Source organism: Mustela putorius, unplaced genomic scaffold, assembly GCF_011764305.1.
Source record: "Mustela putorius furo isolate JIRA1106 unplaced genomic scaffold, ASM1176430v1.1 tig00003836_pilon_pilon_pilon, whole genome shotgun sequence".
NCBI lineage: Eukaryota > Metazoa > Chordata > Mammalia > Carnivora > Mustelidae > Mustela > Mustela putorius.
In genome coordinates, this window is record NW_025421989.1 from 189,092 (window position 1) to 216,008 (window position 26,917).

The 26,917-nt window shown below is 61.2% G+C and overlaps 2 protein-coding genes across 5 annotated transcripts in view; one reads left to right on the top strand and one right to left on the bottom strand.

Moving 5' to 3' along the window:
• Nucleotides 1–13,450, bottom strand: part of PPP2R3B (protein phosphatase 2 regulatory subunit B''beta) — a 43,854-nt gene extending 30,404 nt beyond the window's left edge. Inside the window, exon 1 of one of the 4 annotated variants that reach the window (XM_045089237.1) lies at nt 12,784–13,450. In XM_045089237.1, the coding sequence (XP_044945172.1) occupies nt 12,784–13,116 (333 nt within the window). In that variant the 5' untranslated portion in view covers nt 13,117–13,450. Of the gene's footprint in view, nt 1–8,152; nt 8,892–12,783 lie in introns of those variants that run through there. The other 3 variants (XM_045089236.1, XM_045089235.1, XM_004768347.3) reach the window with 3 other exon arrangements.
• Nucleotides 13,451–14,267: 817 nt separating this feature from the next.
• LOC106007379 lies at nt 14,268–18,121 on the top strand. Its single transcript, XM_045089238.1, has 2 exons — nt 14,268–14,613; nt 15,307–18,121. Exon 2 carries the CDS (start codon nt 15,349–15,351, stop codon nt 15,991–15,993), a length of 645 nt encoding a protein of 214 aa, XP_044945173.1. The 5' UTR covers nt 14,268–14,613; nt 15,307–15,348; the 3' UTR covers nt 15,994–18,121.
• Nucleotides 18,122–26,917: the final 8,796 nt, after the last annotated feature.

Consider the following 26,917-nt stretch of genomic DNA (forward strand, 5'->3'; position numbering starts at 1 on the left):
GGTCGCGGGCGGTGAAGAGGTCACCCTGAGCAGAGAAGAGCCCGCCCCCATCCGTTCCCCCCGCAGCACGGAGCACCGACACTCCCAGCAGAACCCTGCGCACCTGCCCTTCCTGCGTCCGACCTGCGGCCTCTCCCGCAGCGTCCGCAGGGCTCCCCAGGCTCCGGTCTGTCGGTGCCCCCAACGGGAGGGAGCGAGGCTGCCCCCAGGTCTGCACAGAGCAGGCCCCCAGCAGTAGGGGCTGCCCGAGCGCACGTCCACGGCGGGTTTCCCACGGGCACCACGACCTTCCCTTTGTTCCGGGCAGCTGCCGACCTCAACAACACCGGCCACACGACACGGCGTTGGCTGTGTCACCCGAGTCCTTCCAGACCCGGAGCCTGCCTGTCTCCTGGGACGGTAGGGACCCGAGAGCCGAGCCGCCCGCGAGCACAGGTCTGCCCTCCCCACAGCGCGAGGCCGGACGCCACCGCGGCGTAGGAACCTCAGGAGTCTAGCCCGGCCGCTGAGGTTCTGGTGAGCTCCCTCTTCGTGCAGGGTCCGATCCCAGGTGCCCAGACTGGCCCTTCTGCGCAGAGTCCCTCCGAGCCTCCCACAGAGGAGCTGACAGACATTTAAGAGCACCCATGGCCCGCCCCACCAGGAAAGGAAGACACCCTCGGACCACAGACACCCCGAAGGGAACCCGGTGAAGCCAGTGGCGTCGTGCGGCTGAAACGTCCCCCTCTTCACGGCCCGGCCGAGGAGCTCAGGGGTCTGCACACAAAATCCAGCATCCTGGAACGGGGCTGTCCCCCGAGCGGAGGTCCCACAGAGCTGCGCCTCCCATGAGAAGAATGAGCCAGAAATAAATGCCCACCGACGCCTGACCCCGAGGAATGAAAACTTCACATGGGTTACTGCATCTGGCAGCGGGGGCCACGGGCAGAACGTGCCCTAAGAACTCCGGGCCACGGCAGACTGTCCCTCGGCACCACACCACGTTCACAGCATCCCCGAGCGGGGAAGCTCCAGGGGCTCCGTCCGGCTCCGGATCTGACCCTTTTCTGCAAGGCGCCATGTCCTCAAATCCCGTATTTTGTCTCTGAGGATACAAAGTGGCTCTGTTCCCTGTTCAAGGGGGCGGCAAGACAGGGACTCGCTCTCTGGGTTCTGTCCTGGGCTCCCGACTCCTGACAACGCCCCAGAAGAGCCGCGTCACGATGCTGCAGGACCTGAGCCAGAACGACCCTTGGCCGCGGCCGCAGCAACGCCCCCACCTCTGATGATTCACGAGCGACACACATCGCTCGCCCAACAGTGATGCGCATCGGACGCTACCCTGGACCGCTGCTGGAGCTCGGACCCTAAACCCCTAACCCTGAGCGAGGAAGAGACTGTTTTCTGCCTCCCGAGCCTCCCAGACATGGTCTGTTCTTCTCCGACAGCCGTGCCGTTCAGGAAAGTCTGCTGTCGCTTGCCCTGGCTTGCGGCTGATTTCTGTGAGAAGCCGAGGTCCCTGCTGGCTGGTCCCGTGGGACCCTCCCCTGGGTGCTTGCACGTAGCCGGCCTGTATCAGTCTGGATAACCCCAAAACCCTCTAGCCAAACCGTCCTGGCGCACCAGACTGGTGCAGCCTGAAAAGGAGGAATATCTGCTCCGGGAAACCACCATGTCAGGACCCACGACACTGCCCCAAGTCCCACGGAAGAGGAGCAACTCCCAGTCCACAGTCCCACGTCCACACGCAAACAAGGTGCCAGGAGGGACAGAGCGGGACCGAACCCACCAAGGCTTGAGGTGCCGGCGTGACCAGACTCAGGACCCACGCGCTCCCCCTGGCTCAGATCACAGAGGCAGGAAGCTTGAAGATAGAAGGGTGAGTCCGTGGAACACAGACCCCGTAGCACGGCAAGAAGAGGTTTCCAGACCACGCATCTGGGGGATGGCGGGGTGGACGGAGCACAGCTGAGCACAGGTGTGGGGAAGTGGTGGGGACAAAAGGCCGAGGTCAGGAGGCCACCCGGGGGAGGTGTGGGGGGCGTGCGGGGGCGCACCCTGCGTCCTGGGCTCCCAGAGCTCCCCACACAGCACCGGTAAAGGGAATCCTGCACAGATACAGGGGAATGAAACCGCCGGACACCAGACACTGCCAGCACATCCTCCAAAACAGCCGGGATGAAACACAGCCCAATGGGGTCCTCTTCAGTGCAGCAAGGAATCAGCGGGCACGTTCTGGAGAGGCGACACCGCACCAGCCAGGGCGGCCCCGGGGCAGGGCTGTGTAATCTGCGGCTCTGCCCGCGGGGAGGTCAGCCGCTGGGAGGTGGTCCCTGCGACCAGAACAAACACAAAACACACTGAGAAGGGAGCTGTCGGCAGACCCTGGATCGCGGACTCGCAGGTCTTGATCCTTCAAACCCCTGCACACGGGTTGGCGGACTCGCGGGGTCTCCGTCAGCACACACGGGTTTGCGGACACGTGGGGTGTCTGTCTGCACGCGTGGCTTGGCGGATACACAGTGTCTCTGTTCAAGCGCGTGGGTTCCCGGACACGCAGTGTCCATCCTCATGTACGAGTTTGCAGACACGCAGAGTGTCTGTGCTCATGCACAAGTTCGCGGACACGCCGTCTCTGCACACACAGGTTCACGGAGACGCAGGGGATGTGATGCTGGAGCAAAGCTCACCCACGTGCAAGTTCTGAGTGAGCAGAGAGAAAGCTCCGCCAGGGCAGTGGTGTGCTGGGGCGTGGGCGGGGGTACAAGGAGCACTTCCGCTGACACCGGGAACCAGCATGGAGCTTGGCTTCTCTTCAACAGCGCTGTGGACAGCAGAGCATGAAGCCGGGATGAACCGCGGCGTCTCCGGGAGTTCGACGGTGAAGACTGTGACAAAGGTGAGCAGGTGACACGTCCAGTGTGAATGTCGAGAAGGGTGCTCGGCAATCGTACGAGAGCAGGAGACACACTACGTAACTCCGCGCACAGGCACTGCTACGGTGCACGTAGGTTAAATGCTCCGGTCACAGAGCAGACGCCCACGGGAAAAAGAAGACCGTAGGTCTCTGTGGGACACGCATGTAGCACACACCGAAAAGTTTTTAAACTGTGGACATACGGGCCCGCAGTGGCCCTCTCCAGGGTCGTGTGTGGCTGCAGGGTGGTCTACACGGCCCAGTGACGACGTGCAGATCCGCACCGTGCGTGACACGGAAGCCCCAGGAACTGGACGGCCCAGGGAGCCCCGGCACCCAGACCTGGGCCGGAGCCTGCAGGCTTAGCCCCCAGGGCAGAAACGCTGCTGGGGACAGACTGACATGCCGCAAGGAAGGAGGCTGGACACCCCCCCAGGCGCGGATGACAAGTGTACCGCACAATGAGACACAAAACAGCCTGGTGTGGACACGGAAGATTTACGGGTTTAATCTCCCGGACATAAATAGCCCGTGGCCCCAGCACAGCTGCAGGACGCGCATTCCTGTCCGGCACACGGGGCGCCGCTGGGAGCCGGCCACCTCCCGGTCCGCAGAGCAGAACTCAGCAGATTCCGCAGGAAACGCAGGGGCCGTTCCCTGACCTCCAGGAGATGCGGCCGATATCCGTTATGAACGCGAAAGCAACAAAGACACGCGCGAGTGTGCGGGAACTCCCCGCGGGGCTCGGGGCTCAGAGTCGAGGCTGGACACCCCGCTTCCCGGGCACCGCGCCTTCAGTCCTCCTGGACGCACGGCGAGTGCACGCCTTGGGCGGCATGCAGCCCAGAGCTCCCTGATAAAGATGACACCTCCCCACGGAGAGCTATTTCTGGAGAGAGCACGGACTCCTCATAAGGCCACAAAGCAAGAGGACGCCACCGGCCGCCCAGCACATGCACAGTGGGGCCATCATGTCCACATGGGGCTGGACACAAGGTCCTGCCGAAGCCACTGCTGCCTCCCGGGGTGGGTGCCCGCAGAAGCAATCCAGGCTGGGTCTCTGCTGGCGTGCCTCCTCTGAGCACTGGGCTCGGGGGTCACAGTCACAGTCACAGGTCCCAGCCCTTATCTGGGACGTCGAAAGTGACCCTCACCCAGAGCACCGGCACAAGACACACAGTAAAAGCCAGGAGTCAGGACAAAAGCAGGCCAGGCAGAGGCGCCCCGGGCACGGGTGGCTCAGCTCACAGGACCCCAGGGCTGGCCCTGACCTGAGACACAGATGCGTGGTGCTGCCTGGAACAGGACCGGGGAGCCTGGTGGGGAATTCCCAGGGAGCCTGCACGCACTTATGGCCAGGAGAGGAGGACCCCGCAGGCCACGGGACTGAGTCTGCACGCACTGAGACGCCGTGGCCAGGAGAGGAGGGCCCTGCAGGCCACGGGACTGAGTCTGCACGCACTGAGACGCCGTGGCCAGGAGAGGAGGGCCCTGCAGGCCGCGAACTCGGCTTCCACGGACCACTTCCCGCCACATGGCAGAGGCTCACTACTGAGACCCGCAGAGGACATACTGGACGCACACAGGAGTCCCGGGGTCGGAGTTTAACACAGAGGAGGCGAAATGTCAAAATGACCGCTGCCCATGCAGGCTCGTGCAGACGCCCTTTCCACATCAGAAGGTTCTGGGTGTCCACGTGTCAGGTGCGCAGGGGGCCGGACGGCAAACTCCGAGGACACGGAGCCAGGCGCAGCTGGCCAGGCAGTGCGTTAGGACGAGGCCTGTGTCCAATGCCCACCAGCTCCCAGGACATCCGTTCAGCTGCGTGCCCACAGGCAGAATGGGCGCAGACGGTCTGGTCTCCACAAAGCCTAGAAGACAGGGCTGGAAACGTGGAGGACGCCGTGCCACCACTGCATGCTGGCCAGCGAGGACCATGAAGGACACCGTGTCCACAGCCTCACAGACATGGGGTGGGGTCACAGCAACCTCCTGGGACCCTGAGAGTGAGCGTCGAGGGTGCGACCCCTCCCTCGCCCTGTGATCCCCTTTAGACTAAGGCCCTGCTCGGTGTCCGGCACGGCCTGAGGTCTCCAGAAGAGGTCAGCTCATGGCCCAGCAGAGTCACCTGGAGATGGCGTCACTGCGGTCCACACACGACCATTCTGAGGGCCTGTCCGTCCGCGCAGAGGACCCCGCAGAGAGGCTGGACAGGATGGGCGGTCCAGGACCAGGGCCGTGACACAGCACAGGACAGGGGGCCCGGGGCACCCTCGAGTGTACCACACTGGAGTGAGGGGAGAGAGATTCGGCACCAGGGGAGTGGGGAGGCTAGGGTCCCCGCTGAGACGGGGGCAGGCAGCAGAGCAGCCGTGCTGGGCCAGGTGGGGTCCCCGACTCAGGGACAGCGCAGCCGAGCTTCCGGGAGTCCCTCTGCCACTCGGCGTGTGTGCAAGGCCCGGGAGTCCCCAGGAGGGCAGGCAGGCGGCAGGCGGCAGTGTCCGTGCAGTAAGCAGCACAGGGAGCCCGTGGCCCGCGGACCCGCAGCCGTCCACCCCTCCTCTGAGCCTGAGTACAGGGGACACGCGCGGCTAGGCGGGGAGCCACCCGCGAGGCACATTCTACACCATCCGCCCCTCCAACCCCAGAGGGTCTCCACCCCACCCTTCCCCAGCGTCATGTCCCCTCCCCCTGCCCCATCCCCCTCCTCATCTGCCCACCCCTCCCCCATCCCCGTGTGCCGTGTGGCTCCAACCCTCCCCCTCCCCACACCCCATTCCCCATCTCTCCCCGATGTCATGTCTCGTCCCCACCCCCACGGCCCCATCGCTCCCGACTCTCATTTCCCCCTTCCCCATCCTCCAGCTGCGCATGAGTCCCTGCATCTCCCTCACCCCCACCCCCACCCCCACCGGGCCTCGCCGGTCTCTCCCAGTCTCTCTCCCCGGCTCGCCTTCCCTTCCCCCACCCTCCACCTGCTCCCACACCCCCATCCCCCACCTTCCCCAACCCCATGTCCTCCACCCCTCCCCCAGCCTCCCGTCCCCTCCAGTCACCATATAGGACCCCCCATCTCCCTCCTAGTCATCAGGGTCCCCACCACGCTCATGGCCCCAGGCCACCACCGACCTGTGCTGACCTGCCCAGGGCCCTGTCCAGATCCACACTTAGATGCCCTGGGCTGAATAAGACGGAGCAACCCCTCCTCCCGCAACGCTCCCCTACGAGGAGCCCCATCTGATCCACCCCCCACACCTTAGAGAACACTCAGTGACCCCAGACACACGCTCACATGACCCCAGACACACGCTCACGCCCGCAGAACACCGCTGAAGTACATCTCCTATAACATGAAACACTTTCCCCGCTGAAGGAATTCATAGAATTTCTCTCCCCAACAGCGGTGCTGGTGAAACGGGGTCATCCTAAAACAATCAGACTCTCCAGAACCGGTTCTGCCAGGAGACAGGCCCACTGAGGGCAAGTCACCATGACTTTCGGAGCATCTGCCAATCCCACCAACACCCTACGGAACCACCTCAGAGAAACCACCCAACATCCATCTTCCTGCCGGGTGAGAGGACTTCAGCCGTGGCTGATTCCAGTTCCACCGTCTCACAGACCCCAAACACACGTGCCTCAGAAACAAGGAACAAACGTCTGCACAAACCACCTGAGCACAGAATGTCCAAAGCTGGAAGACACAGCCAGACACACACTCAGAAGGTGTGTGAACACTAACGTGGGATCCAAAAGAAACTCCAGGTACAGAATCAGCAAAAGCAGGTCTTTTTCTCACCCCCAAAACAGCCCTGTTTGATTCCGTGTGATTTTTCTGTCCTTACGCAGTACCAGGGTGCTAACTCCTCACTACCAGGGACAACGCAAGCGTTTCATGTGGCAAGTGTCAGTGACCCAGATGCAAGGCACGTAGGGAGCCAGCCAGTGAGTGCAGGTCCCGCCTCCAGCCCTGCGGTCCTGGCCCCCGCGTCCAGCACCCCCATCCGATCCCCTGTCCTGTCTCCCCTGTCCCCATCCAGTCCCCGGTCTTGTCTCCCCCGTCTGCATCACTCCCCCATTCTGTCCCCCATCCAGTCTCCCATGCCCCCATCCTGTCCCCGGCCCTGTCTCCCCCGGCACCGGGGCACCAGGCACCCAGGCACCACACGGCGGCAGGCAGAGCGTGAGAGGTCGCACGGAAACCTCAAGTTACAGAATGACTGGGGAGCTCACGGGAAGTCTCAGGCCTTTTCAATTACGAGTCCCCTTAAACCCCTGACAAGATACACAGAGACATAAAGCCAGGTTTGACGTCCCCGAATCATGAGAATCACAGCAAAGTTCACACACAAGCCCGTCCGTTACTGAAAGCCACCCAGGCGTCCCCGGTCGCGGCTGCGGTCTGCGCGTCCCTCCACACAGCACGTCTCAGACCACGACCGCGAGGGCAGGGAACCCGGCCGCATCCACGGGCGTGGGGAAAGCTTCCTGCTCCACACGAGGGCACAAGCCCCCAGTGTTTGTGACTAAGGCTGAACCACCAGCAGATGCTAAACCCGGTCTGCTCCGTGCTGGGGAGAACCGCCGCATCGCCGGCCGCCACACTCCTGCTTCCTGACTGCGTGCGGTTCTGCCACTGGAACCCCAGGGAGGGAAGCTGCGGCTTCCTTCGGAAGGCTTTCCCTAACACTCCACACGGGACACCTGGCTCTCCAGAGCCACGACACAGCTGTTCTGGGGGGCACATGGGGGAGACCCTGGGAGTACCAGCAGCCCCCAGTCTGTTCCAGGAGGGATGCACACGGAGGGGGGACCCTGGGAGCACCAGCAGCCCCCCCATCCATCACCCCATGGGGGGGGTGAGGTGTACAGGGGACCCCAGAAGTACCAGGAGCCCCCCAGTCTGTTCCAGGAGGGACGTCTATGGGGGGACCCCGGGAGTACCAGCAGCCCCCCCATCCATTCGGGGGGGTGATGTGCATAGGGGGACCCTGGAAATACCAGCAGCCTCTCATCCATCCCAGGGGGGTGACACATACAGGGGGACCCGGGAAGTACCAGCAGCCCTCCACCCGTTCAGGAGGGTGATACACACGGTGGGGGGGACCCTGGGAGTACCACCACGCCCCCATCCATTCGGGAGGTGACGCGCAGGGGGGGTGACCTGGGAGTACCAGCAGCCCCCGCCCCAGTCCAGGCCTCAGCAGGCAGCTCAGGTGAGCACCACACAAGACGCACACAGCACACCTGCCCCACCTGGACCTGCTGGAAGGCCTTGAGCCTCTTCTTAAAGCGAGACGGCAGCACAAAGTCACAGCCGCGGGCCAGGGAGGCCAGCTCCTGCCTCAGGTCAGGGTCCTGGCGCAGGGACAGGTCCCGGAGCCGCATGTCGCCTCGCATGGGCCGCCGGGGGCCAGGCCAGGCACTGCGCTCGCGCTCTGACTCTCGGGGCTGGGCTGAGCCGGGGCCGGCAGGCTCGGGGTGGCGGCTGTGCCCGGCAGGACAGTCTGGGTGGCCGGGCTCAGCGCGCTCCATGCGTGGCCGGCCAGGCGCTCTGGGGGCCGGCCCTGGGCCGCTTGCATTCCACAGGCTGAGGAGGGCACATGGCTGCAGGGTGGGGGAGGCGGCCGCTCCTCCCCGCCGGCCCCTGGCTGTGCAGGAGGGAGCTGCTCCGGCCGGAGCTGTTCTGGCTGAGCTGCCGATGGGAGTCCCGGACACAGCTCCCCGCTCAGTGACCCCGTCTTGTGGCTCAGTCCAGAGGGACAAGCGCGTAAACAGGTCTGCAAGGAGACATCTGGGGACAGCGCCTCTAGTTCTGCCGGTGGGGGACAGAGGCGTGCTCCAGAGAACTGAAGTGATCCGAGCAACTGCCTGCTAGTCAGTTAGCAGAGGCGGGGAGGGACGAGAGGAGGCGCTCTGCACAGAAGGGAAGTCTGTCCAGGACACAAGAGAACCTGTCACGGAGCTCTCGCCAGATCCCTGCTGGTCCCCACGAGCCCAGATGCAGCCAAAGCAGCTGCTTCCTCCCTGAAACCGTGCCAAAAACAAAGGGCTCTGCGAGCACCAGCCGCCCTCCCGGCACAGAAGAGACACAATGAAGCACACAGAGTCCTCCAATGCTTTCTTGTCACAAGAGGGAGTGGGGGAGTATTCGGGGTTTCAGAGTTTTCCTGCCATTCTGCACAAGGTAGAGAACAGGGCATATAACTTAGATGGGGTAAGGCAGCTTACACAGAACGTAAGCAACAAGGTAACGTCACTGGTCAGGTGCGTGAGATACAATGTAACGTCAGCTGTGTACCCGGGAGAGTAACTAACCACAGAAAGTAACAACACAGGATACAACGTAGACAACGCAGGATGTCACAGAGGACAGGTAAGGAAGGCCGAGGAGCAGAGCACCAGGCTCTGCAGACGCCGTGCGTTAAGTGCCCTACGGGTCACGCAGACCGGACTGTAGTGACCGGTCCTGCAGAGCACTCGGGGCGGCTCCACGCAGTGGGCTCGGGGCTTGAATGAGGATGAGCTAACCCTCCCACGCCTCCCCCCCTTCCCACCGCAAAGGAAAGACGTCCTGAGCAAGCAGACCCCACCTGTGCCCACCTTGGGTGTGGCTGGCACAAAGCCTAGGCACAAAAGTCCTGCCTTGTGAGCCCAAGATGCTTTCAGGACGCTTATCCCAGAAGCGACATAGACATTAGCATACACAGCAGCAAAGCAGAGCAGAACCCCATTGGCCAGACATCACCCCAACATGAAGCCACCACTCGCACGACTCAGGGCCGTGAAGACAGTGGGCAAAGAGGGATCCATCCCCATCCACCAGCCCAAGAAAAGACTTGTAGATGCACCCGTCACTGGAGCGTGAAGTTCTGCTCTCGGTAGTAAGGGCACCAGAACAGCCGAGCAAGGACAGCCCAGAGAGCGGATGCCCGCACAGCCCCGAGGGAAGACACCCACCCAGCCTGCGGCGAGCACACCCGCACAGCCCACGCTGAATGCACCCGCACAGCCCGGAGCATCACATCCTCGTGCCGTGGCCCTGAGTACCCCTACCTCGTGACATAGCTCTGTGCACCCTACCTCCTCATGACGGAGCCCCGTACACCCCTACATCTTCATGGAGCCTCTCCGCACCCCTACCTCTTGTGAAACATCTACCTTGAAAGCACGTGCCCGCGGATTACATATAAAGACTTTTTACAACTCAATCATAAAAACATAACCTAACTGTAAAAACAGGGCAAACGTTTGAACACACGCATCACGGTGGCCAAAGACAAGCTGAAAGAAAAAAAAAGCCTGTTTGACCAGAAGTGCCCTCAGCATCTGACGAACATCGGACTTCACAGCCAGCGCTGCGTTTCCCGGTGCTGACGGTAGGTGAGGGCATGCCATCTCCTACAGCCCTGGCAGCGCTGCGTGAAGTCCCCAGTTAACACGCAGCTCCTCTCGCAGCCATGAGCAGAAGGTGCTCCGACACGCGGGGGCCACTAAGATCACTGGTGTTGTTACGTTCTCATGCACGTGCACAGCCAGTCGCCTTCCTCTCAGAGGCGCTGCGAGGGTCGGTCGACGTGGCAGGCTACAGGGGTATGGACCCCTGTGACGGAAGGAGGAAGGGGGACCGGGAGAGTGTGAACTAGCCGCTGGACGAGGTGACTGGGATACTGACCCCTGGGGTGCAGGTAGGAAGGGGCTCCGGAGGCCATGCCCTGCATTTGAAAGTCTGGTCCCCGGGCCGCCTGGGACCCTGCTTCCCCAGGCGTCATCTCTGGGGTCACAGTCCGTGCAGGGACTGTGGCAGGGACAGGGCATGCCCACCAAATCTGTGGCAGGGACAGGGCATGCCCACCAAATCTGATTCCCTTGGAGAACTTCCTTAGAAGCACGTTTAGGGTTTTCGGTGGTTGGGATTACGGGCCCTGCAGTCCAGCCCTCAGCCTGGCCTCACGGAGATGGAAGATGTTCCAAGGGCCCGTTGCATGTAACACATCTGACACAAGCTTCATGTCATGCGTGTGTGGAGATCACCCCCGGGGCGGGGCATGTACCTCGGCAACCGGACCCCTGGTGTGTGGGGAGGCCCTGTGCCTCCTCGTTCCCTTAGCTGGAAATCACACGGAGCAGGGTGGAAAGGAGAGGCTCGCGGCTCGCAGCAGCCCTTCCGCGTGTGGGCATCGAGAAAAGATGCCGGGCCCCAAGGGAAGAGAAGGGGTGGACGGAGGGGCAGACCATCGCAGGCAGAGGCCACACCGAAGGCCAAGGTGGGGCTGGCCGTCCCGACACTGAGACCGCGACCTGAGGTGAAACCCGCAGCTGGAGGCTTCACCCATGGGGCCTCCCGGCTGCCCCTCGACGGTGAGAATCGTGATCCCGCTCCAGCCGCACTGCGCACACCTCCAGCAGCCGACCTCCGGCCTCTGACCGCCAGCAGGCACAGCGTCCTCGGCTCGGAGCCCTGCGTCCTGCCCAGTCCCACAGGCACACACCGACCCGGCTCCTCAGCGGGCTTTCTGCGGTCAGACCGCTGCGGCCAGCGCACGAGACTGGACAGCTGATGTCCACTGCAGACCTCCCTTCCTGGCCCGCGGCCTTCTCCCCACTAAAGTCACTGCGTTCCCCAAGTCGCACACTCCCTTCCTGCACAATCTCCCTCCCACTTGGGAGGACAACCTGTCTGTGCTGTGGTCACCGGAGGAACTTCATTCCATGCGGGCACGCCACGGGCCCGCTCTCCGAAATGCGTCGTTTTCAAGGCATCCCCGTCGCCCTCGTGGAGCTGTGCTGACCCGCCAACATCTGCCGTCCCAAGAGGTTTCACGCAAGGTCACGGGGTCACAAGATGCAAGAATTCACCTGCGCGCGGGGCTGGGCCTCAGCGTGGACACCTGTACGCCATGCAGGCGGCTGCTCAGCGCGGGAGACCTCGGCCGTCCCGGGGAGAGCAGATGCCACTGCGGGGAGGGACAGCACCGTCCCACAGAAGTCACCGGTCCGCGCGCTGGTCCCTCACAGACCCTGCAGCCTCGGTGACACGGGAGATTCCGGCCCTACTCCCCCAGCACTAAGATTCTGCGACAGTGGGAAAGGGAGTGAGCCAGAGCCCAGGGCTGGGCCGCGGGCCCTGCAGGGTACAGGAGCCGGCCCGTGGGGTTCCCGACAGGGGCCAGGCCAGACGTGACCGCTGCGCCTACTTCCCACACCCCGTGGAGGCTTGCTTTCTGGGACATGTCGTCGGGACCGCTGCCACGGGCCAGAAAACCACGGGTCAGGGAACAGAGCCAAGCGAGCTGGCCCTCGGAGCGACAGCCGGCGGTCTGCCCGTGGCGGCTGGTCCACGGCGGTGGGAAGCGATCAGGTAAGTGATCGCACCACAGGGGTCGCTGGCGGAGGAGAGCTGCAGCGGAAACACGCACCCCAAGACAATCACGTTCCGCCGAAGGCCAACGCGGCCAGCGCCGGGGTTCGCCCAGGAACGCGGGATGCACAGGTGCCACACGTCCCATCACACTGAGCCAACGTGTGGCGACTCTGAGGGCACGCAGCAGCCCGAGCTGGAGGCCAAACTCTTTTTCCGGCACCGGCCACGTGACTGTGACTACCGCAGACCAGGTAAGGAGAAAACCAACAAGTGGGGTACGGCCTGGGCCCCTTACTCAGCCGGGAAGGAAGCGGGCCGAAGCCGCGCTGAAACCAAACGGGGAGACTGCCGCGGAACCCGCAATCCCGACGACCGGCCTCCGCTCTGGCCCTGACAAAACGCTCGGCACACACGCCCGTTTGGGGGAACCCTGCCAACGGGCCTGTTCGCACGTGACGCGCTCCCGCGGCAGCGAGCCCTGGGTCGGATCGCGGACGAGGTCGCAACAAGACGGGGAACTTACGACTCGCGGCCCTGCAGATCGACGAGTCGGTCGCACGGGAGGACCGGTCCGGGGACTCGCGGCGGCTCCCAGCGGCAGCGCCTGGGACGCGGGGGCCGGGCCGGGCGCCCCCAGGCTGTCGAAGAGCGCGGGCTTGCAGGCGGGGGCTGCGGCGGCCAGCGGGGGCCCGGGCGGCCCGGGGTCCGCAGCGCCGGCCTCGGTCCTCGCGGGCATCGTGACCCTCCGCAGGCAGTCCCGGAGCATGGCCTGCGTGCCCGCCTCGCTGAGCCAGCACAGGAACAGCTCGTCCACCTTCATCTTGAGGACCGGCTGCAGCACTTTGCCGGGCGGCATCTCCACGGCGGGGCCCTGCGGCCCGAGGAGCCCTCGTCCCGCACGCGGGCCTGACGCCCGCAGCCCAGGTCTGGCCCGACTGGACGTCCGCGGAGCCGACCAGGGCCGCCGGCGGGGTCACGGCCCGGGGGTCCTAGGGTCCCGGGGAGGCGGGGTTCGCAGCCCACATCTTGGGGAGGCTGTGGGGGGCGGTGTCTCGGGACGGGAGTCCCGGTTTCGGAGGTCGCGGGCCTGCGGCCTGGAGCCCCGAGTCCTGGAGTCCAGAGTGGGGGGGCGCCCTAGAGCCCGGGGTCCGGGGGTCCCAGCGTCTAGGGGGGCAGGGTCGCAAACCTGTGGTCTGGGGTCTCTAGGGGGCGGGGTCTGGGAGGGTCTCTAGAGCCCGGGGTCCGGGGGTCCCAGCGTCTAGGGGGGGCGGGGTCGCAAACCGCGGTCTGGGGTCTCTAGGGGGCGGGGGTCCGGGAGGGTCTCTGCAGCCCGGGGTCCGGGGGTCCCAGCGTCTAGGGGGGCGGGGTCGCAAACCGCGGTCTGGGGTCTCTAGGGGGCGGGGTCCGGGAGGGTCTCTGCAGCCCGGGGTCCGGGGGTCCCAGCGTCTAGGGGGGCGGGGTCGCAAACCGCGGTCTGGGTCTCTAGAGCCCGGGGTCCGGGGGTCCCAGTGTCAGGGGGCGGGGTCGCAAACCGCGGTCTGGGTCTCTAGGGGGCGGGGGTCCGGGAGGGTCTCTGCAGTCCGGGGTCCGGGGGTCCCAGTGTCAGGGGGCGGGGTCGCAAACCGCGGTCTGGGTCTCTAGGGGGCGGGGTCCAGGCCTGCAGCCCGGAGTCCTGGGGTCCCGGGAGGCGGGGAGCGCGGCTCGGGACTGGAGCCCCCGTTCCCCTGGGGTCGCAGGCCGCGAGCCCGTAGCCCGGGGTCGCGGGGTCCCCGGAGCAGGCGACGGCCCGGCGAGGGGCGAGGGCGAGGGCGCGGACGCGGGCGGGGCCTCACTGCGGGCGGCGGCGGCGCGGAGCCCCGGGCCCGGCGGAGGCGGACGGACAGCGGCGCCCCGGGGCCCGCGCCGCTCCGGGCAGCTTCAAAACGGGCGCGCCGGCCGCCGTCCCAGACGCGGTCGCCGACGTCGTGCGTCACCGCGGCGCGTGACGTCATCACGGCGGCCACGCGCGCCGCCGCCGCCGCGCACGCCTCCCCGGCTTCGGACGCCGCGGCCTGAGGGGGGCGGGGCTGTGGTGCGACGAGGAGGGGCGTCGCGGGCTCGCGGAGCGCGGCTGGGGGAGCACGTTTCTGGGAGCGCGGTCGGGCGGCGACCCCCCCCCCCCCGGTCGTCCCGCTCTGGCGCTCCGGGGCGCGGCCGCGCTCCGAGAGCCGCCCGGACGGCCGCGGCGGCGGAGGCATGCGCAGTGCGTGCCGCCGAGAGCGCGCCGTGGGGCCGGCGCCGCGCGCGGAACGGGGAAGGGCACGGACATGCGCAATGCGTGCCCCGCGGGAGTGAGCGAGCCCGAGGCCGGGCGGTGCGTGGGTGCCGGGCATGCGCGGTGCGTGCCGGCTGGGAGGGAGCCGAGACCGGCCCTGGATGGGTGCCGGGCATGCGCGGTGCGTGCCCGCTGGGGGCGCGCCGGCCGCAGGGCCGTGGATAGGAGGCGGGCGGGCGCAGCGCGTGCACGCGGAGCACGAGGGCGAGTGTGCGCGCGGCGGGGGTCGGGAGCGAGCGCGGGGCTCGCGGGCCGTTGTCCCACGCACAGCGCAACTCGGGGTGGGCGCGGCTCGCGTGGCCGTGGACGTCGTGGACCGGGCGGGCTCCGTGCGGGGGCCGCGTGCGCCTCGCTCCCAACCGGTCTTCGGCGTGAGCGGGCCGTCGCGACCCCGTGTGTCGTGCTGGCGGGAGGGTCGTCGCCTCCCCCCCGCTCCCCCGACCTTGCCTTGGCCCGGGTCTCGTTGTCCGCGTAACGCGAGCGGCCCTGGGCCACGCACGAGGCGCGCGCTCTGTGTCTGCGGCTGCGGGGTCGCACGGGGGCTGCGGGGCTGCAGGGTCCCATGGGTGGGTGGGGGGCTGCGGGGTCCGATGGGGCTGGAGGGCTGCGGGGTCCGATGGGGCTGGGGGGCTGCGGGGTCCCATGGGGGCTGCGGGGCTACGGGGTCGCATGGCGGGTGGGGAGTGCGGGGCGTCCGTTGGGTCTTTTCTAAGACGAGTTCTCCTCCCGCAGCTAACAGCAAAGTGCGCACGTCGGCTGCCCGTCCAGCGAGCGATGCAGGACGCCGGTGCGAGCCGGTCCACGCGGCGGAACCGCAGCCGGACTCCGCGAGAGCGCGTGTCGCCGTGTACGCGGTCCCGACAGCGCGTGTCGCCGTGTGCGCGGCCCCGAGAGCGCGCGGTGACTCTGTGCGGCCCCGACAGCGCGTGTCACTTTGTGTGCGGCCTGGGCGGCTCGGTACGGCCTCCGGACCGTGTTCCCCGCTCGGGACAGCGCCGGGACGCAGGGACTCTGGACCTGGTCCCGCTGACCGCGCACCCGTGCGGGAGGGTCGGGCCGCTTCTGCGGAGAAGGGAGCGCGCAGGCGGAGCGCGCTCCGGGCTGTCGCACGCAGGCATCTCGTGCGGGAACAGACCGGCCTCTGACCCGGTCTTTGCTCCAGCGGCCGCGCACTGCCTCTTCTGTCCCTTCACGGCCGGGGTTTCTACAAGGAAGGGGGGTTTTGATCCCGAGCACAAGACGGCTTTATGCGTCCCGGGGCCCATGCCGAGGCCCGAGCTGTGCGGCCGCCAAGCGGACAGAGAGAAGGTCCGGCTCAGGAGCACAGTGCACCTTCAGTGTGCGCCGGCCCCGCGAAGATCCTGTCCTGCCAGGACAGAGACGCTCTGCGACCCTGGGGCGCCCCGGAGCCAGCCCTGAGCCAGGCTCGCCCCGAAACAGGAGCACGGTCTCGAGCTGGTGACACGAGGGGTGCTTTCCGGGGTCTGCCGGACTAATAGCGGGGTAGCAGGAGGACACCCCCCCCCCGCAGGACAGAAAGACGGGGTGGGGAAGGTGGGAGTGGACAGGAAGATTCTGGAGAACTGCGTGTGGCTTGGGAGCCAGGAGAAGCTGAGTCGGCTTCCCTGCTGCCTTATCCTGAGAGCTTGGAGAGGAAGGCGCTGGGGCGGTTGGAGGGAGGGCGGCCCCTTCCTTTGCCGGCCTGAGCCCAGTCCCCTCTGTGGGACGCAGTCCACCCAGACCCTCACAGTCGATCCGCACACCCTCCGCTTCTGTGCCGGCAGGGACTGGCTGATCGGAAAGGCAGGCTTTCCCCAAACTGCATCACGGAACAACAAAATAACGTGTCTGTCTGCAGAGCCCGCGGTGCTGGATAGAAACCCCCCAATTGGGGACGGAAGAAGTCCTAAATACGGTGCCTGTGACATCAGGTCTCATGGGTCCCAGACGGACCCAAGGCTGCATACAGACCCTCCGTGGAAGTCAGAGTGATCGAGTTTATATCTGCCAAGGACGTTCATCCAAAACAAGATGCTCTTTTTTCTTTTTAAAAATCTCCGTTTCTATCATGAGGACAAACTCCTGGGTGCCTGGGTGGTCATTTTGTGGAGTAAACTCTTGATTTCGGCTCAGGTCACGACATCAGGGTCACGAGATTGAACCGTGAGTGGGGCTGGTGCTCAGTGGGGCGTCTGCTTGAGGTTGTCTCTCCGTCTCTCTCTGCTCTTGCGCTCGAGCCCTCCCTCTCTAAAATAAGGGAATCTTCAAAAACAAACAAAGAAACAAAAAGGAACCCCAGAATACCCATAAATGTCTCTGTGTTTGGTCTCAAGGGATGTCCTTCCAAGAACCTGATCAGGAGCTTAACCACCTTCCCTGCGTCAGGTCTGCCGGGAAAGGCGGAGTCTAGATGGTATTTATGAAGTCGGTCTGTCTGTCTCTTCTCTTCCTGTTTTATTTCTTCCCTTTGCTGCTGACGGACTTGCTTTCCAGTATGTGGTTTTGCCTGCGGCTCGAGGGCACATGCTTTCCTACAATTTTGAACCGGAGGAACTGGGTCTTTCCCTGTGTTCCTTGAGCACTCTGCAGCAGTGGGGTGGCTGCGTGAACCGGGGGCATTCGACGACTGGGATGGTTTGTATGGCTTTATCGTCACGGGATTGGCTCTTTCTTGGGAAACAGTCACTCTGCTCCCCCTTCCCTCCAAGACTCCGACAGCCCCCGACCCAGCGCCACTGCCTGCACTTGACTGAAAGCAGAGTGGTTTTCCACGACGCGTTTCCAGGGACGGATCCGTGGGTGAAAGACTGGAAGGGTCTTTTTCAGCCAAGACGGTATCATGGTCATTGCCTGGGTGCTATATTGTCACTGACACTGGGACAAAACAGTGCAGAAAACATCCATTAAAAGTTTCCAATCTAAGCAGTGCTGTTTAAATGCCTTGCGGTCCTGGAAATCAGGAAAGAAAATGTATTGTGTTAGCACCCATCTTAATAAGCTTTCCAAGAATAAAAATGTTGATCAGAACAACAAAAAACAAGTGGATAGTGACCCCACGAAACTAAAGAGAATGGAAAAGCTGTAAATGCTTTAAAAAAAATCGTATGTTCAGAATTGCCCTCTTCTCCAAAGGAAAGAGTTTTGCAGAGTTTATGCACATATACGTGTTTTTTGTTTTTTGTTATTTTTGTTTTTGTTTTTGTTTTCCCCCAGACGTCTTCGTATTTTCCTGATTCAAGATCCCAGTTTTAAGCAGTCACATGGGCTCAGGACCTCCCAGGCGGGGAGGCTGTGTGTCTGCCCCGTCCTGCAAAAGAGAGGTCCGCTGAACGATGAGTTCCTGTGCGGCTAGTGCTGGGATGCTCGACACGTTTCCCTTCTTGCTATCAACTCGCCTGGCTCCATCAGTGCTTTCTCTTTTAATTTATTTACGATGTATTTATTATGCTAGAATGCGGCATAATTAAGCTGCGGCCTACTGGGTCCTCTGAGTGTGTGCGACAAGCCCGAGGACAGAGAGAAATAAAAGATGATTCACGATCTCAAAGATTTCCTCATCTAATGGGGCGGGAGTGGGGATTTATACAATTAGATGATTCAATGCACAATTACACCGCAGAATGCGGAAGTGAGGAGAGCAAGAAATTACAGAGGAGCTATGGCTGAGGCAGGGACTGTCCGCCTCACAGAGGTGGCACTCACCGCTCACCACACGCAAGTGGACGTGTTCAGGACACTTGAGCCCGGACAGTGGAACGTCCGGAAGGAACACACAAGACAAGGAGCTAGAAAGGGCTTGGGAGGGGCTTCTGCACCAGCAAACACGTTCTGGCTCCCTCGTGCACAAAAAATTGATTCGAGAGGCTGGACAAACAGAGATCCCTGATACCTTGTGGCGAAACAGTTGCTACAATGTGGCTTGCCATAACGGGGCAGGTGGGAAGGGTGTGTGGTTCCCCCCCCCCCGGCCCCAATCGCCCTGGGAAGGGATGGGAACACAGGGCTGCAGGCTGCTGCTTTCTCTCTGAATTTCATCAACAGCCACACGGAAGGCAGCAGTTGGGAAAAGCATGGGCCAGCTTGCAATCAGAGTTGTAGAGAGGATACGGACAGCCCCCAAAACTGCAGGTTTGTAAAAGGCCTCGGGCTTTCACCCAATCAGAAGTGTCTGCATTACAAAACTGACTTGGGGCAGGGGGGAGACAACCCCAGAGAGACTGAAGGTGCACAGACGGGCCCCCAGGAAGAGCCCTGATCTCTGTGACCGAGTTTAGGGGGAAGGGCCAGCCGGGATCGGCCAGCTTCCTGACGTGGTGTAGATACTCTAACTGAAGAGTTTCAGGGTGGCTGTTACACACGAGCAGCTGACTGACACAGACAACTGAAGCCGGCCATGGAAAGGATCAGACACGTCTGAGGCATCTGAGATGCTCAGCTCTGGCAGGAAAGAGGAAGATGAGTTACAGGTGTAGGAACCCAGACACAGTCGGCCGGCTGCTAGGGCTTGATACGGTGTGTGTCCGTCATCTCGCTCTTCTGTAACGAGGGGCCACAAAGTCGGAGGCTTAGAAGGACACAGGTGTGTTCTCCCGCGTTCTGGAGGGCCCAAGGCCAAGGTCAGTCTTACGGGGCTGAAGTCAAGGCTCCACAGGCGCGGTTCCTCCTGGACACTACGAGGGCACCTGTGCCTGGTCTTCCAGCTGCGGGTACCCACCCTGCCTGGTCTTCCAGCTGCGGGTACCCACCCTGCCTGGTCTTCCAGCTGCGGCTACCACCCTGGGTCAGGACGCTTGCTCCACCTCCAAGGATCAGCCTTCCCACCCCTGCTTTCATGTCACACGGACTTCTCCTCTCCTGTCCTCGCGTCTCCCTCTGCCTCCCTTGGGACGACACCGAGGTCACACAGCTATCCAGGATGATCTCCATCTCAAGACCCACTTCATCCATTAACATCTGTGAAGTCCCTTTTACCATCCGTGTTCCTTTGCTAAGGATTGCTACGGCATTCTGTCACAGCCTAAGGCTGCTGTGACAACACAGCCCCAAGTAGGTGACTTGAGCAGTGGACATGTATTCTCTGGCTGGGAGTGTGAGATCCAGGCGGGGCTGAGGCTGGAGGTCTGCGATCTAGGTGCTACCAAGGCTGCTTCCTCCTTGGGCCTCTGTCCTCGGCGTGTAGATGCTGTGCTCTCCCCGTGTCCTCACGCGGTCGTCCTCGGTGTGTCTGTGTGCTCGTCTCCCCTTATAAAGACTCGAGTCCTACTGCATTGGGGTCCGTCCAATGACTTCTTCATTTTAACTTCATCACCCCTTTAAGGACTCCATCTCTGAATAGAGTCCCATTCTGGGGTCCTGCAGGTGAGGGTTTTAACATGTATTTGTGGAGGGGGGGACACAGGTCAGCCCATAATGGGGGGAAAGAATGGGTTTGGCGGGGGTCTTGGCATGTGACATTAGCAATCCATATCGCTGGTGATGTTGACTGTCTAAACAGCAGCAGGAAATTCAAAAGCAGAGAGAAGGCTTTGGGTCAATTTGCTTCCTTTTAATGATTTCTGTCTCATTATTAGGATTCTCTGCTGAGACATCATTTTCCGACTCGGCTTCAGATCTTCGAGCTTGTTTATACACCCGCTTAAAGGCTGGCAAGGGAGTCCGATGTCCGGGTACAGGGTGCGTGATTCCTCTTATGGGGTGTCCAGAATGCAAAACTCCATGGAAACGGAAAGGAGATTCGTGGTGTCCAGGTGCCGGGGAGGGGGCTGCACAGGGCCAGCTCATGGGGACGTGGTCTCCTTTAGAGGGAAGGAGAATGTGCTAGAACCAGATGCCGGTGGCGCCTGTGCACCTTTGGGAGGACGGTATAAGTTGTTATTTCTAGAGGCGCCTGGGTGGCTCAGTGGGTCGAGTGTCCGCCTTCAGCCCAGGTCATGATCCCAGGGTCCTGGGGTCGAACTCCGCGTCGGGCTCGCTGCTCAACAAAGGTCTTGCTTCTCCGTCTCCCTCTCCCCGTGCTTGTTCTCTCTCTTTCTGTCAAATAAACAAAATGTTTTTTTTAAGTCGTTATTTTTATATTATGTGAATTTCACCCCAATTTTTTTTAAAGGAAGCGCACAGGTCGAGTGAGATGTGAGGAGCGGCGAGGCAAGATGTGATGGGCCGGAAAGGCTGTTGGCAGGGAGAGGGACAAGGCCTCCTCGAGGGACGGCGTGTGGTCTGGGAGAGCGCCCTCCTGGGGCCGCACCCGTCTCCCGTCGCGGCAGCGCTGCTCCAGGACCGTTGTCTGCTCCTGCGTTCTCCGGGGCTCTGCCAAGATTCCAGGCTTCTGGGCAACTCTCATGGCTGGCGTCGCTTGATGGTCTGCTCATCATTCCTCTTATAATTCTTACAGCCGTCTGGGTGTGTGAGTCTGATTCATTGGCCTTGTGTGAAGGATGGAGCCACCCGCGGTTTGGGGACGTGGGCAGGTGGGGGGTTTGCATCAAGATCATGAGTGAAAACCAGGCGGACGTGGTCAAAAGCCTCTGAAAAGTGACACCCTGTTCTTATGTAGAGAACTCTTCCCTGCGTTCTAGGTGTGGACGAATGTTCCGGAGCTAACCCCAAAGGTACGTCCACATCCTGACCTCCAGCCCTGGGAAGGGGACCTTGACTGGAAGTAGGTTTTGCAGATGTGCTGAAGGGAAGGATCTGAGATGAGCTCGTCCTGGATCAGCGTGGTCCTGAATCCAGCGACAGGGGCCCTCGTAAGAGACGGAAGCGGAGACACGGACAGAGAAGCCACAGGAGGACGGAAGCAGAGCTGGGAGGGAGGTGACCACAAGCCCAGAGATGTCTGGAGCCGCAGAAGCTGGACGACGCAGGAAGGACCGTCCTCTGGAGACTTAGGCGGGAGCACAGCCCTGCCCCACCGGATCTCAGCATCCCTGTCCCGCCTGGACCTCAGACTCCCGTCTCCAGAGCTGGGGAAGGATGCATTCCTCTGTGTTTTTGTGCCTGGTGTGTGAGAATTTGTTACAGATGCCCCAGGAAGTAACAGCCTGGGTGCTCGTTAAAATGGGAAGATTCTCCTGAAGTAAGGCTCGAAATGTGCTTTCATCCAGCGAGTAGAAGCAGCCCTCGAGGAGGCTCTGAGGAACTCTGTGTGATGAGTACCGCCTGTCTGTTTTGTGTCTTTTAAACATTGGGGGAAAGTCAAAGCAGATGAATCTTTCTCCTGAAGAAAGCCAGGGTGCCTGGTATCTAGTCTCACGAGACACCGTGTGTTTTTACAGTAGTCGTGGTAGATCTATGGTCTGTAAATTTCTACTTGTCCATGACTGGAAAAGTATTTTTTCCATGGGCTAGTGAAAGAACATTTGTTCTGGGGCAGACGTGGAGACACAGACGGGCTGCAGCCCCTCCGTAAGGCTCAAATGTTTAAGATGCTGATTGCGACACGCACGGGCGAGGAGCTTCTGCAAACCCCGCGTGCCTCAGGGTTGTCCTGCTGTGTTATCTGGGACCCCGGGGTCCACAAGGGACCTGTGAGCTCCCTGAGGGGAGCTCTCCTCTGGTCTCTCAGCACAAGGCCTCCTGCAGATGCTTTGCCTTCTCTTTAACTCACCAAGACTGCGTCCTGATTCATCAGCGGAAAGCCAGAGACCTGGGCAAATACCTCTTTGTCCCGTGCGCCAGTTACCAGCACTTGTTTGGAGAAATAAAAGTTAAGTCGAAAAATGCCCCTTTTCCATTTTCATCTCTGATCGAATTCTCTCCTGACCCCCCGGTTCCCCACGGCTGTGTTTCAGGGTCTGATGATAAGGAAAAGAATTTTGTATTTGGATAATAAAATTTCCTTACTTGCCTTCAGCAACCTTCAACTCAATTTCCTGTCCCTGGAGACAGTGTATATTATAGAATAGAATCAAATTCCTTATTCGTAGGGAAAAAGTTCCAATTTAATCTGAATATTCAGCGCTTTGCACTGGTCAGGGTGATGGATGGCGTATGGAAATGATTCTGGTTCAGGTAATCAAATGGCAGAATGCACTCCGGTATTGAAAGGAATAATGAAGTCTGTTCAATATTCTATACAGCGCGGGAAGGCTCGTCGCACGGTGGAGACCTTGCGTTCTCTTATTACCTTACCAATAGCAGCTCCGTCGCCAAAATAAGTAATAAATAAAAAAATAAGGGGCGGCCACAAATGAAGAATTAATGTCCGTGAGAGCATGTAAAATGTAACAGCTGTGCGGGGCGCAGGCGGCGGCCGAGGCCAGTCTCTACCGACAGATACAGGTCGTGGAGGGAAGCGGGTCCCGCTGCAAAAAATAAGGGGAAGCTTCCGGATCGTCCCAGAGACGCGTTTCCTGATGAGGACCCAGGGAAGGGGGGAGATGAATCCTTTAGGGGTGAGGGAAGTGTCCGAAGCACCTCCTTGTCCATAAATCCTGCCGCATGTTGGAAATCTGGGTCCCCTGGGGAGATGGTGCCTCGGGGAGGCCTGGGCAGGACTCGGGGGCTGGGGCGTGACACGGTGTCGGGGTCCAGAGTCAGAAGCAGAACATGACGAGATCGGGGCCTGGCGTGGGCCGAGCCGGGGTCCGGGCTGCCGTGCTCGTGTAAGCGTCTGGGAGATGCTGGCGAGGAGCACAGAGAGCCACGGTGTCCGTGTAGCCTCCCCGGACTGCGACTGTGGGCGTCGTTAGAGACGGTGACCGTCACCATGCTCGTTCCACGTTAGATGAGATGCGTTGTCCCGCGGCCGTGGGCGCTGGGCGCGAAGCCCGTTTCCTCCCTGCTCGACAAGCCGGTGGTGTCTGAAGAGCAAAGCAAGGGCGCGGGTGAGCTCCGGGGCAGGGACGCCTGGCTTGCTGGGCGGTGTTTCTGGAAGGAAGAGCTTTTGCCCGTGAAAGTTCCGTCCACACGTGAGAGCTCTCCAGAGTCCCACGTCCACACACATGCACACGGGGCCAGCTCCTTCCTGGTGTGCACTCTGGCTGACAGACCGCTGGACGCCCTCACACAGCTGGGACCATCAGGGCAGAGATGACCTACAGGCCAGGGGGACCTCTGTGACCTCACCACCCCTGGTCTGCTTACAGACGTCACCTCGCAGTGATCTGGGCGTAGGCCTGGTCCTGGGTGACCTCTGCGACCTCGCCATTTCTGGGTGACCTCTGCAACCTCGCCATCTCCCGGGTGACCTCTGCGACCTCGCCATCTCCCGGGTGACCTCTGCGACCTCTCCATCTCCCGGGTGACCTCTGTGACCTCGCCATCTCCCGGGTGACCTCTGCGACCTCGCCATCTCCCGGGTGACCTCTGCGACCTCGGCATTTCCTGGGTGACCTCTGTGACCTCACCACCCTCATCAGCTCGTGAACGTGCCCTCACAGTGACCTGGGCACGGCTAGGTCCTAGGTGACATCTGTGACCTCACCATCTCCCGGGTGACCTCCAAGACTTTATCACCCTCGTCTGCTCACAGACATGACCTCACGAAGAGCCACACATGGATCACGTCCTCAGGTGACCCCTGTGACCTCCCCACCCCTGGGTGACCTCTGTCACTCCACCACCCCTGGTCTGCTCGTAGATGTGACCTCTTGGTGACCTGGACAGGGATGTGGCCCTAGGTGACCTCTGCGACCTCACCACTGTCGTCTCACACATGGGACCCCACGGTCACCTGGACGCGGACCCGGTCGTCCGGCGATCCTTGTGACCTCAAGCTGCGTGCGTTTTTTCTTCCCGCCACTGCTCTGCTGGCCCTTCACCTGGGCAGGGATAGGAGCCCAGGTCGCCCAGTAGCTCCTGTCGGCCACACTGTCCTCCGGGGCTCGACGGAAGGGGCAGTCATGAAGGGCGCGGGGCTATGGTGGCTTTGCTGGGTCCCCAACTCCTGCCGGCCTCTCTCCTGGGGCTCCAGGTCACCTCCCGATGGGCCAGCCTCAGTGTGCCAGGTCTGTCCCTTCCGTGGCTCCCCGAGCGACTCACAACCCTTTGGCAAATCTCTTCTTGTGCCGTGCCGCTCAGAATGCCGTGTTATTGCACGGAACTCTTCAGGTGTCAATTTTTTATTTAATTTTTTTTTACTTAGGGGCACCTGCATGGCTCGGTCTGTTAAGTGTCTGCCTTCGGGTCAGCTCATGGTCCCAGGGTCCTGGGTGGAGCCCCGCGTCGGGCTCCCTGCTCAGCGGGGAGTCTGTGTCTCCCTCTACCCCAACCCCTGCTTGGGCTCCCTGTCTCACTTGGTCTTTCTCTCAAATAAATAAATAAAATCTTTCAAACATTTTTAAATTGAGGTAAAATGAACGTAACCTAAAGTTAACTATTTTAAAGGGAACAATCCAGTGGCATTTAAAACATTCGCAGTATTGTCCAGTCATCCCCGCTCTCTGGTTCCAAAACACTCCCATCGCCACAAAAGAAGACCCCGCCCCCGTGAGCGGTCACTCCCTGTCCCCTCCCCCGGCCCCTGGAAACCAGGAGTCTGTTTCCTCTCTATGGATTTGCTTGTCCTGGATGTTTTCTATAAACAGAGTCACATGCCACTGGTCCTCGTGTGTCTGCTTCCCTTATGGACCACCGTGTCCTCCAGGTCTGTCTGTGGGATAGCAGGTGTCAGACCGCTGTTCCTTTTCAGGGCTGAGTCCTATTCCCCTGTGTGGATGGACCCGATTTATCTGCTTATCTGCGTGTGCACACTTGGGCTGTTTCTGCTTTGTGCCTGTTACGGATCATGCTGCTCCAACGTGCTTCCTGTTTAAGGGAAGAGTTCGCCGGCTGTGTCAGGACCTCCGACCTGGTGGCCAGAGCTCTGTGTCACCCATTCTGGGCTTCAGTCTCGTCCTTGCTGACATCATCAAAGCCCTCACCCTACAGGTTCTGTTGAACGTTTGGTGACCTGACATGGAAAAGCTCTTAGAACCATTGTTCAACCTCAGAAAAGGATACGATTTTATTTGGGAATAGGGTCTTTGCAGATGTGACCAAGGGCAGGATCTGAGGCAGAGAGAGAGGCACACCCAGAGGAGAAGTGACATGAAGACAAAGCAGAGGTGGGAGGGACGTGGTCACCAGCCCAGGGACACCTGGAGCCCAAAGCTGGAAGATGCAGGAAGGACCCTCCTTTGGAGCTTCAGGAGGGAGCACAGCCCTGCCCCAACTGGAACTCAGCATCCCTGCCCCGCCTGGATCTCGGTGGCCCTGCCCTGCCGGGATCTCAGTCTCTGGTCTCCAGGGCTGGGGGCGGATGCATTCCTGTGGTTTTAAGCCCCCTGTTTGGGGTCATTTGTCGTGGTCACCTCAGGAGGCTCACACAGCACACAGCGCCCATCTCCACTGGGGCCATGGAGCCTAGAGATCTACAGTGAGCCCTCGCTTGCTGTACCAAGACCCCTTCCAGCCCCCTTGGAAGATGAGAGACACTCCCTCTGTGACCCCTGCAGGGTCATCTGCTCCAGCCTTTAAGTCAGTGTCTTTAAGTAATGAGGTTAAAAAAAAATCTTATTTGATTCCATTGCATGGAGCAAATAAATAAATAAATAAATAATTGGGGAGCAAACACAAAATTGATGTTGGGTAGCCCGCATGGGTGGATCTCGGCAGGCCCCCATCTGGGGATGGCTGATGCCCATGCAAACATCTTTATTCTAATTTAGTGAACACATTGTATCCCTTTCCCTGTTCCGTTAGACTCTGCTCGGAAGCAAGTTTGTGCCGAGAGCCGGATGGATGACCTCCATGCCGGGCAGCTCGGAATGGTCCCTCTGTCCGGCTCTTACAGAAACAACCCCAAAGCAAGCCCAGGCCTCCGGCGCTATCAGACCCGTCATTAGGGAACATCGAAAGCCTCAAAATGACCGAGAACGGAGGCTGGCGGGTTCAGGGAGTCACGTTGACTCCAGACGGGCTGCGAAGGAAGAGAAGCCGACCACGGGAAAAGGCGTTTGCGCAGACGGAGGGGAGAGAGACACAGCGCGCGTCCTGTCCAAACAGCCTCCGGGGAAAGCCAGGAGGTCAGACGCCAAAGGAGCATCGTTTCTGAGAAGGTGGTAGACGTCGTAAGTGATTTAAGAAATACTTTCTCTGTCTCCCGAATTTCCCATAGTGACACGCGGGTGAGCTAAAAATCAACGTGTGTTAAAATTGTTTTGGAAAACGTTAGGCTATAAATAACTTTAGGAAAGACCCGGAGAGAAGCCAACCTCATGCTCTTCCCAGCAATGTGCCCGTTAGGAGAGAGCACGCAGATTTCTCTTTCGGGGGGAAACGCTTGTTTTCCGGTTCTATCGTTTAACTCAAACGTCAGACGCAGGACTCTCTGCTCTGGTATACATCTTTCCCCTGGACGTCT